The sequence below is a fragment of the Poecilia formosa genome, unplaced genomic scaffold (assembly GCF_000485575.1).
Source record: "Poecilia formosa unplaced genomic scaffold, Poecilia_formosa-5.1.2 Scaffold337, whole genome shotgun sequence".
NCBI lineage: Eukaryota > Metazoa > Chordata > Actinopteri > Cyprinodontiformes > Poeciliidae > Poecilia > Poecilia formosa.
In genome coordinates this window covers 1-12692 of record NW_006800276.1, presented here as the reverse complement: position 1 = coordinate 12692, position 12692 = coordinate 1, and the positions used below count along the sequence as shown (strand labels likewise).

General features: G+C 39.5%; 1 protein-coding gene across 1 annotated transcript in view; it reads left to right on the top strand.

Annotated features, from left to right (window-relative positions):
* LOC103152942 (uncharacterized) overlaps positions 1-11812 on the top strand; it is a 17058-nt gene extending 5246 nt beyond the window's left edge. The window contains exons 3-11 of the mRNA XM_007573648.2: positions 3271-3407; positions 4908-5005; positions 5076-5170; positions 6239-6452; positions 7687-7802; positions 8618-8729; positions 9338-9539; positions 10564-10884; positions 11561-11812. Of these exons, the coding sequence (XP_007573710.1) occupies positions 3310-3407; positions 4908-5005; positions 5076-5170; positions 6239-6452; positions 7687-7802; positions 8618-8729; positions 9338-9539; positions 10564-10884; positions 11561-11681 (1377 nt within the window). The 5' untranslated portion in view covers positions 3271-3309 and the 3' untranslated portion in view covers positions 11682-11812. The remainder of the gene's footprint in view (positions 1-3270; positions 3408-4907; positions 5006-5075; positions 5171-6238; positions 6453-7686; positions 7803-8617; positions 8730-9337; positions 9540-10563; positions 10885-11560) is intronic.
* Positions 11813-12692: the final 880 nt, after the last annotated feature.

Genomic DNA, 12692 nt, shown 5'->3' with positions numbered 1-12692 from the left:
GAGGGGCTGAGTGGGAGGCGAGCTGCTGCTGCTAGTCCCCCCCCCCCCAACCCCCCGCGCCAGCATTTTATAGGCCGATGATTGACTTAAAATAGGTTTTGAGCACGAATTGACTACAAACTACATATCCCACAATGCATTCCGATTGTTACCAGCCAACATTACTGCTTCCCGCCACTAGAGAGCAGCAGAGTTACCTCAAACTGCTTATTGTTTTCCCCAGCGAATAAAACATCGACAAGCTAACATCAAAACGGCCAAGAAAAGAAAAATCGATTTACAAGTAAGACTGTGAATGAAGATGTGTGTGAGTTGGTGTCAGGGCGGCAGGTCGCGCTAGACTTTTTTGTTATTCGTTATCTTGACCGACAACATAAAAAAATCGGTCATGTACTATTTTTATCCGTGAAATTACAATCATATTAACATCGGCTAATTAGCCACATTTTATGCGGTTTAGTTAATATTCACCGTGAATCCAGATCCCATCATAAATTAAGCAGATAAATGTATCTACATTTTTCTCCGTAGTGACAAAATCCACTGACTGAGGCCCCAATAACTTTTAATAAATTAAATTAAGCGACTTCACTTTAGCCGTTTTCGCACTGCAAGGAACGGAACGGCTCGCTTCAGTCCGGTTCCACCCGAACTGCAGCCATGTTGTGTTTGCATATAACTGAGGGCAGCATCGAAACTGTACCTGACGTCATTAAACTAAACAATGGTTTCGATGTAGCGGCCGAAACCTTTTCCTCAGAGATGCGGCGGAAAACTTTCTCATTCCTCGTTCATCAGCGAGTAAACGGAGGAAAAAATTACCTCATCCTGGGACCAGGTAACGGCAGAATATTGAGAGGAATTCATCGCAAATTAAAAATAATAATAATACAAATATTAAAAAGAGCACTCTTTACAAAATATAGTAAGACCAGTTTAGTGAGAGCCAGCTGGACCCGACCAACGGCTGACTCTAAACCAATCAGCTGCTGATTCTAAGCAGCCCCGCTTGGCCGGTGTTACACCGGCCCGATTGAGTGGAACCGGATGGAACCGGGTCGGAAGTTCTAATGAAAACACGGTCGGCCCAACTTTGAACCCGTGCCGTTCCGTTCCTTGCAGAGCGAAAACGGCTTTAAATTAGCATCACTTCACCCGCTGGGGTCTGAACAACTTCCTCCTGGTTCCCATCTACAGAAAAATCTGCACTAATTCATCAGTCAGTCGGATCTGTCTGATCCAAACAGATCAACTGAACTCTGAGTGTTTTACCCTGAGCGGTCCGGTGTGAGCTTTTACCAGGATTTTTTTTAATTTTAATTTTAGTTTTTCCGAAACGGACAGATGTCACGTCTGCAGCTCCTCCAGAGCGCCGCTCTCCTGGGTAACGTGAACCCAGAAGGATCCATTTGTTAAATCCGCTGGATGAGTTACTTCCAGAGGTTTCTAAGTCATCGCAGTCCGCAGTGGTTGAGCAGCAGACTGCGCATGTTACAGTCTAATTAACTTTTGCATCGTCATTTATTTCCTCAAGATAAACTACCGGCTCCTCAAATGGATTAACACAACGTTGCATTCTCTTTAGTTTTCTCTGGTCTGGAATGGAGACTTGAATTTAACGGCCATTTCAACCAAAGGTTTTGAAAGCGCTTCCAGACGCTCCAAAGCTTATTTAACAATATGAGGTGTTAATTTATTTTTAACATTGTATTTCATACATTTATGCTGGGGTGCCCAGGTCTAGTTTTCCAGAGCTACCATCTGCAGCTTTAGATGGTTCCTTCTCTAACACACCTGGACCATTGACTCATTATAAGCCTCTACAGACCTGAATGAGGGAAGTCAACCTTTTGTCTGGGTGTGTTTTAGCAGGGATGCATCTAAAAGTTGCAGACTGGAGGACTGGACCTGGGGACTCCTGATTGGTTCCGTCAATGTGGCCCGTTGAGGGGGGCCAATATGCTGAAGAGGCCCTCGGTGAAACTGAGTTTGACACCCCTGGTTTACATCACTATTGCTTATTTTGTATTTATAGATGACATGGGTATTTTGTTTAAAAGGCTACATAAATGTTCTTGTATTTATATTAAATGGGAGGTGTCATGAAAAATCAAATCTTTTTATGTTATAATGTTCTTCCCTCATCAAAAACAAACCTGGAGTGTTGCCTTCATTCGTCCTTTAATCTCCATGGCAACCACTCAGATGTAAAAAACGCCTGGCTGGGCCTAGCCCCGCCCTCATGGCGCAGCTCTTCCCCCACTCTGCTCCTTCAGACTAGCCAGCAGCAATTAGCAAACACCTGGTGGAACTGCTGAGCTCATTATAGGAGCTGCTGCTCAGAGCAACGCTGGTAAAAACACTGTTAAAGGGTTAATAGGACGACTTCCTGAAGGCAGAGTTCAGAAAGAGCAGGAGCTTCTTAAAGAGACAGAAGCCCAATTTAAAAGTGTTAAATTACAAAGGAAAATTTCCTTTAAGTACTATTCTATATCCTGCATTTCAAAGAACTAAAGTAGCATAGCCAGTTGATTATTCTTTAAAATGGTTCTATATGCCTAGAAAATACATGATACTTCCCCTTTAAATTAAAGCCAGTTTATTGTCCCCACAGCTAAATTCCTCTGGAGGATTCGTTTGCACGGCTCACACAATACACACAATACACACCAAGTATGTGGGAGTCTGTGTTGCTACTCAAGGCGGTTTTATATCAATGAATGCTGATTAATTAATGGTTAATGAATACTGTGGCGTATTTAGTTTTCCCATGTCAGCGCTGAGGGTACTGGGAAACTATTTTTTATCTCCTTTCTTGTAGGTTAATTGAGTAATTTCTCCTTAAATGACTTCTCTTTTCAGCATCCCTCTGCATATCTTCTCTGCTTGAACTGAAACTTCTGACCAAGCAGAAATTATTTATTAAAAAATGTTAAAGTATAAAATGATGAGCCCAGAGTCACTTCCTCAGACTTTACCGAGCGTTTTCTCAGCACAGCTCTGCCCAGGGGAGGGGCTACACCAGGGGGTCCCAAAGTGGGTCCTGGAGGCCCGGGATCCTGCATGTTTTGGTTCTCTCCCTGGTTTAACGCACCTGGATCAAATGATGGCTCATTAGAGGCCTAAGAGGAACATTGACAAGCTGAAAAGGTTGTTACTATCACCAGGGAGAGAACTAAAACGTGCAGGACGCCGGGCCTTCAGGACCCACTTTGGGCACCTCTGGGCTACACTGTTGCACCTTGAGCTGAGGTACTTTCTGTTCCCTAGGTTGGTTTTCTGAAGCAGAACGGACTGAATATCTCAGCAATGGGTTTCCAGCAACCTTGCCTGCGAAAGCGGAAACAGCTGGTGAACCTCATCCTCCTGCTGGTTGCCGTGTTCATAACGTTCAAGATGGCGGAAAGGTGAGTGGCGCCACTTCTCTGATCCAACTGGAAACATTCTGAGGATTGTTTCAGCACCGTCACTGTTAAACACAACACGAGTCTTTATTAAAACGCTGAGCGTGCTGCGGGAAACTTTCATGCTCCTCCATGAGTGGCTGACATCCTTCACTGGGTTTTATCATTGTTCCCTTTTTCTCTAATTCAGAAAACGGTTTAGTTCACCAAGTTTGTGCGCAGAGAAAGACATCTGTCCTGCTTTGCTTTCAGTGAGGATAATTTCAGTTTAAATATGCACACATACAGTGCTTGAAATATCTCCAGAGGTCACCAAAGGTCAACCATCACCCCCACGTTACCCAAGTTTAACAAAATTGGTATCAAATGTTTGTGCTACATTTGTGCAGCAAAAATTTTGCCACAATCATCTAAAAATATTAATTAATTAATGTTTCCAGAGGTCATGAAAGGTCACAAAAGGTCAACCTACCATCCCCAAACCCCTGATGGTGTCGATCAATTCTGCTACGTTTGTGTTGGTTTGTGAAGCAACATTTTTATTTGTGCCACGATAAAAAGGCTTCCAGAGGTCATCGGAGATCAACTCCCAAACTCTCTCACATTTATGAAATCAAACTAATTTGGTGTCGATTAACTTTGCTGCATTTGTGCTGCTTTATTTTGAAGGTATTAGTGATAGTTTAAAGGTCAAAAGGTCAAGGTTATTAATAAGCAGAGCTTATTGACACCAATTTTAATAGATTCTCAGTCAAAGTTCACATAAGAGTCTCATAAGTCTGCAAAAATTAAAGAGTTAGGACAAAATGGCGGACATGTAACTGCCACATCCAAAATGGCGGACATGTAACTGCCACATCCAAAACGGCGGACATGTAACTGCCACATCCAAAATGGCGGACATGTAACTGCCACATCCAAAATGGCGGACATGTAGCTGCCACATCCAAAATGGCGGACATGTAACTGCCACATCCAAAATGGCGGACATGTCGCTCTCTACGTTGATGGCGCAACCACAACATGCAATCAGTTGTTCAGTATTTTTGCTCTCCGTGATCCCATCAAATATTTGGCTGCTCAAATTTGTTATGACTTGTTGAATACAAAGCAAAATTTGATAGTTTTAAGATATTTTACAGTAGAATAAAACAAAAATAATTTCAATACTTTGCATTTGAAAACTGACTTTTCTTGCAGCAGACACAACATACTCTGCGAATATTTCCATATTTCCGCCTTTTAATCCAAAACATCTGGTGCAGTGATGGATTGTGGGTGTTAAACTTCACCATAGACCTGAATAATGACCACACATCATTTGTCCAGAAGTTTAACTAATGACATATGGCAAAAGTCAACACTCAACTCCTCACAGTCCAATCACTGCTTTCTACTGACAAAGTGAAAGAAATGACCGTAACCAGTTTACCTTATTAGCTCTGAAAACGTTGATTAAAATGACTTCACTCATTTTCCTTTTGATTTGCCGCTTGGGGGCAGATGTTTAAAGGAGGTGAGCTGGATACCCATCCCAGCAAGAAAAATGGGCAGCACAGTAACACAACTCCAGTCCTGGATACAGAATGTTACACATAAAGGTAAGTTACTCGCTTCTCTGTTAACCTTTAGTCAACAGTTTACAGAATGATTGTTTTTTTCCTTGTGCAGCTCGAACAAAAGGTGCAACTTCATTTATTACAGTCAACATGACGAAGACGCTGCTGCTATCGGCTTATCTAGAACACCGCACAAACCCACGGCAGGCGAGTAACGGCTTTTAGTATTCCCTGTGTTCATTAAGGAATATTCTGTCCAGTCCGCCTTAAATCACTGTCCAGTCCGCCTTAAATCACTGTCCAGTCCGCCTTAAGTCACTGTCCAGTCCGCCTTAAATCACTGTCCAGTCCGCCTTAAGTCACTGTCCAGTCCGCCTTAAATCACTGCTTCCTAAGTCACGCTCCTTTCTGTATTTCTTTTCTGCAATGGAAACGTTTTTTTTTAGATGCTTTAGTTAAGATGTTCAAATCTTAACAACACAGATTTATTTCAAATTACAATATTTTGAATCAATTAATCCAGTTTATTTATATGACACATTTCATCAACAAGGCAGTTCTAAGTGTTTTACATAAAAAAACACAAAATAAAGCCATAAAAACACCTTACAGTCAATGCTCCATTTGTAATGTTTCAAAAGCAACTGTAGACCGGCAGGTTTAGCCTTGATTTAGAGCAACTCAGGGTTTTGGCTGTTTTGCAGTTTTCTGAAAGTTTGTTCCAGATTTGTGGTGCATAGAAGCTGAATGCTGCTTCTCCAAGTTTGGTTCTGGATGCAGAGCAGAACCAGAACCAGAAGGCCTGAGAGCTGTGGGGACTCAGAAAGTTGGAGGGAAGATGAGAAAAAAATAAATGCAAAAATAAAAAATAGCTGAATCCATAAAGATTTTTAATCTTACATTTTTCATCATGTTTTTATATAAAGTTTAAGTTAAAATAATGTAGTTAAAAGTTATTTCAGGTGATCATTTGCTTTGCTGCTCAAGCTAGCGCAGCAATCAAAAAATGCAAAAGTTTCTGTCAAGAAAAAGACCAAAAGAAACTGCCAATAAAATATTATTTAATGTGATTAAAAAATATTACATATTTCTTATCAAAAGAGTAGATTGTGATTTTAAAAACGCATTAACCGGTAATACAGTCATGTATCTGATAGATTTATAGAACTCATGGGCGTCTAAAATCAGAAGGTATCAGGTTAGCATGTATGCTAAATAACTGTAATAATTACTGATTGGTGAATAAAACCACCGTACCTCTTCCTGTCTTCTCAGGTTCGGGTTATCGCAGTGGTGCTGCGTGAAGAGACGGTCAGCTACCGCTGCGTCTTACTCTGCCGCAACAACCAGAACCACGTCTCAGACGCCGACCTGCAGATCCACAGCGACCACTTCGGCTTCCGCTACGGCACCGCCGACATCATGTGTCTCATACCGTCGAGCTGTGACACGCCGTCGCACGTCGCCGTGGCCTCCGCGGGATTTAAAGGTACAGTACAGATTTCAAAACATTCTGGAGTAAGAGTAGCGATATTTCAATACACTTTTACGCCATCAAACATGGAGAACCAACATTTAGTTTTATACTTTACAAATCTAGAACAAAAATGGAAAATACTGTTTACTTAGCAACCGAGAACAATTGGAACCAACATTTAGTTTTATTCTTGCTAAGAGCAACAATGAACAAGAATCAAACATGGAGACAGAGAAACTCCTGCTGGTTTATGAACTGTAGAGTTCTTATTCTTATTAATAGTCATCAATAACAAACTTTAGATGTAGAGAAACTCAAATTAGTCAAAATTGTGTCTTAGTTTTGTCTTTTTGTTGTTGTTACCCTTACCGTTTTATCCTTTTTTTAATTGTTTGTTTGTCTTTCTAATTCACTTTGATCTGCCTTGTTCCTGAAAATTATCTTTAAAAAGTAGCAGTCCAAGAAATCACTCAAGAAAAAATATATTTGATAAAAAGGCAACTGAATTATTGAATAATTCAATAAGTCCTTAGTATTGATTGATAAAAAAGTACAGCATAGTAAAAAAATACTCATAAAAGTACTTTTTTAAAAGTTACTGCAGTAATTGTAACTGAGTCAAAGTAACTAGTTACTTCCTGGTTGAAATGCCGTAGCAACAAGACGAGTTGCCTTGGCTGGTGATACTGGAGAGTTCAGGAAATCAGGAAGGTGTTCAGATCAGTTATTGATTTATTAGATTGTTTAATTTTCCTTTGGGATCAATAAAGTAATTCTGAATTGGAGTTTGAATCTATGAAACAAGCAGCTTTTTATTTTATGTTCTTGCTCAAATTACTCAAATATTTAATTGAACTTGATAAATAAAAATATCCTCAGTTGTCACACAGTGGCAAAGGTAAATGATCCAAACTGGGATAAAAGTAAAGTAAGAATAAGAGGCAGCACAGGTGGGGCAAATTAACAACATGAGAAAATAATATTAAATTTTGTTTACTCAGATTAAAAGGAAATGTTAAGTTGTTCAAAATGTATATTTGTGCAAACACCAGCAGGAATGTAAACAGTTATTTTTTTTTATCCTGATTGTAACCACTGCTGGGAGGAAGGATCTGTGATTACGCTCCTTTGTGCATCCAGGATGCAGCAGTCTGTCACTGAAGGAGCTCCATAGATCTGCAACATGCACAGGGTGGGAGTTTAAAAATATAATATCTCAAAATGTACGTATATTGTTTTCTCTCAGAGGAACATCAGCCTGAATTTTTGGAGGTGAAGAATGAAAACAAAAAGACGGAATCCTTCATTCACACCTTCACCGTCTGTCTGTCCACCATGTTCGACTTCAACAATGTGCTGCAGGTAAGTCCAGTTCTCCTGCTTGATGTTTACAGATCAGTAAACAGACAGACCGTCGCTCCTGTCTCTTTAAGAAGTTCTACCTGAACAATGTTTCTCCATGGTGCCGTTTACAGCCGTTCTTAGGAGTGCTTTAGTTTGCACGATGAATTCAGCAGACTCCACCAGATGTTTGCTAACTGCTGCTGCTGCCGCTAGTCTGGAGGAGCTGTGTGAGGGAAAGCACAGGGGAGAGGGGCTTTATTTTATCCTTAAAGCTGCAGTTTGTAAAAACAAAAAGTTTTGTACATATTTGTTAAAACTGTCATGTTGTGACAGTTCAATACGAGAACAATAATCTGTGAAAAGATCGATCTCCCTGAGCTGCTGTTGCTGTCTGAAAAAATGCATCAAAAACAACCAATCAGAGCCAGGAGGAGGAGCTTAGCGCTGTCAATCAACTCGTGAACATGCTGCTAAATGTGCTGCTAAATGTGCCAATGATGGAGAAACTACTTACTGTTACAGGAAGACTGTTTGTCCGTTGTTATCGGTGGCCATGCTAACTAGCCTAGCATTTCACAGCATGCCCACATGGAGAGGTGATTGACAGCACTAAGACCCGCCTCCTGGCTGTGATTGGTTGTTTCTAGTTGACACTGGGAGGAGGCAGAGGAACCGAGTTTATTCACAGATTATCTGTCTCAAACCAAACTTTAACAACATGGTTTCAACACATATGTAGAGAAATATTTTTTTTATAAAAGTTACGTCCTACAGCTTTAAAATACTGTTAGTAATTTAAATGTGTCTTAACGTTTATTTTTTCTGTTTTGCAGTTTGTGCAGAGTTTAGAAATGTTTCAGTTTCTGGGAGTGAGCAAAGTGTTTGTCTATAAAACCAGCTGCAGCGCTAAAACGCAACGCGTACTGAACTACTACACCAGAAAAGGTAAAGTAGAGCAGAACTATGATGCTTCTTCAGTTTGTTCAATCCAACATGTTCTGTGCAAATGTCACACAGAAAGGTCGCAGCAGCCAAAACTCGCTTTCCTATTGGCCAACTTCCTTCCTCCTCCTTTTGTTTTGTCATTGTCAGAAAGGAAGCTGCTCAGGATGACAATTGTTTCACCTTTTAAACCATTTTTTAACAGGAAACAGCTGCTGAAAGGAGCTGCAGTTTCATTTTCTAAAGGAGACGAAAACAAACCTTCATTTGACTGAAGATTTTCACTCAGAGATTATTTTTTTTCCTCCTGTCCTGAAACGAGGATTTTATTTTATGACCTTGCTACCTCTGCAGTTTCTGCACATTTATTGAATACAGCAGTTTGTCTCACAACATGGCGAGCTATGTTTTTGGGTTGGATCTAAATCTCTACCTCTAAACTTAATATTTCATTTGAACCTACAAAATTAGCTTCAAACTGATGTTTAGTTAACAGGCTAAATATTATGGTTGAAGCTAAAGACTTAGCTTCAACCATAATATGCGTCCAGACTGAGTAAAGATGTCTGACGGCGAGTCTGCCTTCAGATCATCTTCCTCCTCTTCCTCAGGTATCTTGGAGGTGATTCCTTGGTCCATGTCTGGCTTCCTGAATGTCTCTCGCGGATGGCTGCCCTCCCACGGCCCCGGTGACCTCCACTACTTTGGGCAGATCGCGGCGCTCAATGACTGCCTCTACCGGAACATGTACCGGTCCAAATACGTGGCTCTGCACGACATGGACGAACTCATCCTGCCCCAGACGGTCAAAACGTACGAAAAACTTCAGTGACGACTGAAATTCATCCAGCAGTGAAAGTTCATTCAGAACTCCACAAGACCAAGCTTTTATTTTGATAGTCTACTTCCACTTATCGCCAAACAAATTTGTATATTAGCCAAACATTTAGCTAGCAACATTTTTAGTCAGCAAGTTAAATATTTAGAAATGTTAAGTTTGGAAAATAAATGTTTAGTTTGAAAACAAAATAGTTTTGTTCTCAAACTGAAAACAAAACTAGTAAATATGAAGCTAAATATTTAGCTTGGAACTCTGATAGTTATAAGTGTGTTTTACAGTGTAACTTTATAAATGGAACCCCATTAATATTTAGATTTAACATTAATATTTGGCTGTAAGGTCTAAGCTAGTTTATTAGTTTACAAACTAAATGTTTAGTTAACAGACTAAATGTTTTGATGTAAACTATATATTTAGTTTGCTCCAAAAATCAGTTTGGTGCTAAATATTAATATTAATTAATATTAATATCTAAAGCTGAATATTTAGCTCTAAAGCTGAATATTTAGCTCTAAAGCTAAACATTTAGCTCTAAAGCTAAATATTTAGCTCTAAAGCTAAACATTTAGCTCTAAAGCTAAATATTTAGCTCTAAAGCTGAATATTTAGCTCTAAAGCTAAACAAGCTAAATATTTAGCTCTAAAGCTAAACAAGCTAAACATTTAGCTCTAAAGCTGAATATTTAGCTCTAAAGCTAAACATTTAGCTCTAAAGCTAAATATTTAGCTTGCTATTTAAATATTTCATTTTTAAACTACAACTTGTTTATAAATGAATGACATAAAGAAAATATGACTATAAAAAAATTAAGCCCATTTTTTTCCTTGTCAGACTAAATTTCTCAAAGTGTTGCAGATTATTTTTGACTGTGTAACTTTACAACCCAGATCCAACCAAAATAAACACGAGTGACGTTTTGATTTCCAAATAACCAGAAATGAAACATGAAAGTCATCACATCGACGATCGTTTTAAAAAGTGTTTCCTTCCTTCAGCTGGACGGAGCTGCTGCCTCTGCTGGAAAGTAAGTACACCCAGAACAAATGCTACATGTTTGAAAACAACGTGTTCCCCAACAACGTGACGCTGCCTCGGGGCGGGACCGAGCCGGCCCGCTGGAGGGGCGTCCCGGGCGTGGACGTCCTGGCCCACCTCCACCAGGAGCCCGTCTCCAAAGATCATGTTTACGAAAAGTTCAAGATCATCGTCAACCCTCGACTCGTCAGCTCTGTCTCTGTTCACGGCGTGCTCAAGTCCCACAGCCTGGACGGCTGCGCCTGGGTGGACCGGAACATCGCGCGGATGTACCACACCAGGTGGAGCGGCACTTCCTGTTTCTTCATGACAACCAATCACCTGATCGCTGTATCGCAAAAACATCAGCTAAAATATAAGAAACAAATAATCACACGGAAGTTAAAAACATTGTGTAAAATAATTATTTGACTTTTCCAACCAAAGTTATCAAGAAATAAAAAAACTGAGAAATTAATGAGGAAAACTTTTATGACACCAACTAAAACATACAGAAGATATAATAACATCCTTATTTTTCATTTACGGCTCCCCCTGCTGGCTTCGCTGGTCTGCAAAACGGCGACAGCGAAAGTTGGGAGAAATCATCAGACAGTTGTTCAACAAAATTGTGTCAAATTGTCAAGTTTGGACATTTTCTGAGTTTAAAAACTAAAAAATTTACAACTTTTTGAGCTCAGAAGTCTCTTGGTGGAAATGCACACTTCCTTTTTTTTTCCAATATACTGTAGTGCCAATACATTGTTGTAGTTTTTTGCATTTCTTTCATCAAGAAAGAAAAAAACACAAATAATGTTGATCATGTAACATAATTTGGAAGCAAACAAGGAAAAGGAAAACATTTTATAGGCATTAAAAGTGAGCAAACCTTGAAAATATGTGGAAACAAATGAGTGAAAGTAACCATCTGTTTACTCTTAATTTATATGAATGAAGTTTTTCTCGGTTTCTTTTCAGATCTCAGATGCAAACCGAACTGACTTGGGACCAGCTGGTTTATGACGGCAGGCTGCTGAGCTACAGCGAAACGCTCATCCAGGCTGTAAACGTCACGCTCAGAGAGAGCGGGATTCTCTGACAGCCCGACGCAACGGACTGCTGCATGAACATCCGACAGAAGACACTGACCAGAAACGGGACAATTAAATAAATATATGTTTGAAAGAAAGCTGCACTGTGAAAGTATTTAACTACACGCATCTTTGAAAATGTATAATGGGAAGAAAATTTTAAAATACGGTTTTAAGAACATGATGTGGTGAAGATTTTAAAGTTTACAGGAACACAAAACTAAACCATTGTAATCAGTCTGAGAAAAACCAGCAGGGTTCAGTGATGGACTGTTGAGTCTTTCATTTGGCAGCTGAATGAACCAAGGAAACGTACAACTCGTCTTGTTGCAGTTACAATGACTTCAGTAACTTTTATATGAATTATGATAATTTTGTTCTTTAAAATACCAAAATTTCAGCCTAACTTTATGTTGGTACATCTGATTATGTAATTTTTAAATTGTTAACTGATTAATCATTTTAATATATCAAATGATAGATTTAATCGGTTTATCATTCAGTAATTCAGTAGTCAGAGGTTTTGAATAGGCCCTTTACTGCAGTGTAACTAAAGGACATTAACAGAACAACAGTTCAGTGACCCTGAAAAAAGGAATAAAATTATAGTTCCACCATTTTTCCATTATTACCAGGGGAGAGGGCGAACGCAGCCCCCCGCCACCATAAATGTCATGAGAAATTCTGAGATGAATGTGGAAATTTTAAGATTTTGGCAGAATTAATTTTTTAATCTATGATGGCCCTGTTTCGCCTCCTACAGATTATACTGACATGACAATGAAATTTGTTTAAAATAAGTAACTTTAATTACTGGATTTACCAATTAACTGTTTTTTCAGAATAAAGCAAGTTTAAAAAGCCTGGTAAAAAGCTGAAAGCCTTAAGTTACTAGTTTAGCATTAAACAATAATGAAATATCGGTACTACTGGCTTCCCATAAATTTATTATTTAACATTAAAACCAGGGGAGAGCGCGAACGCAGTCCCCCACCCCCATAAATTGTGCAGTTGAGATT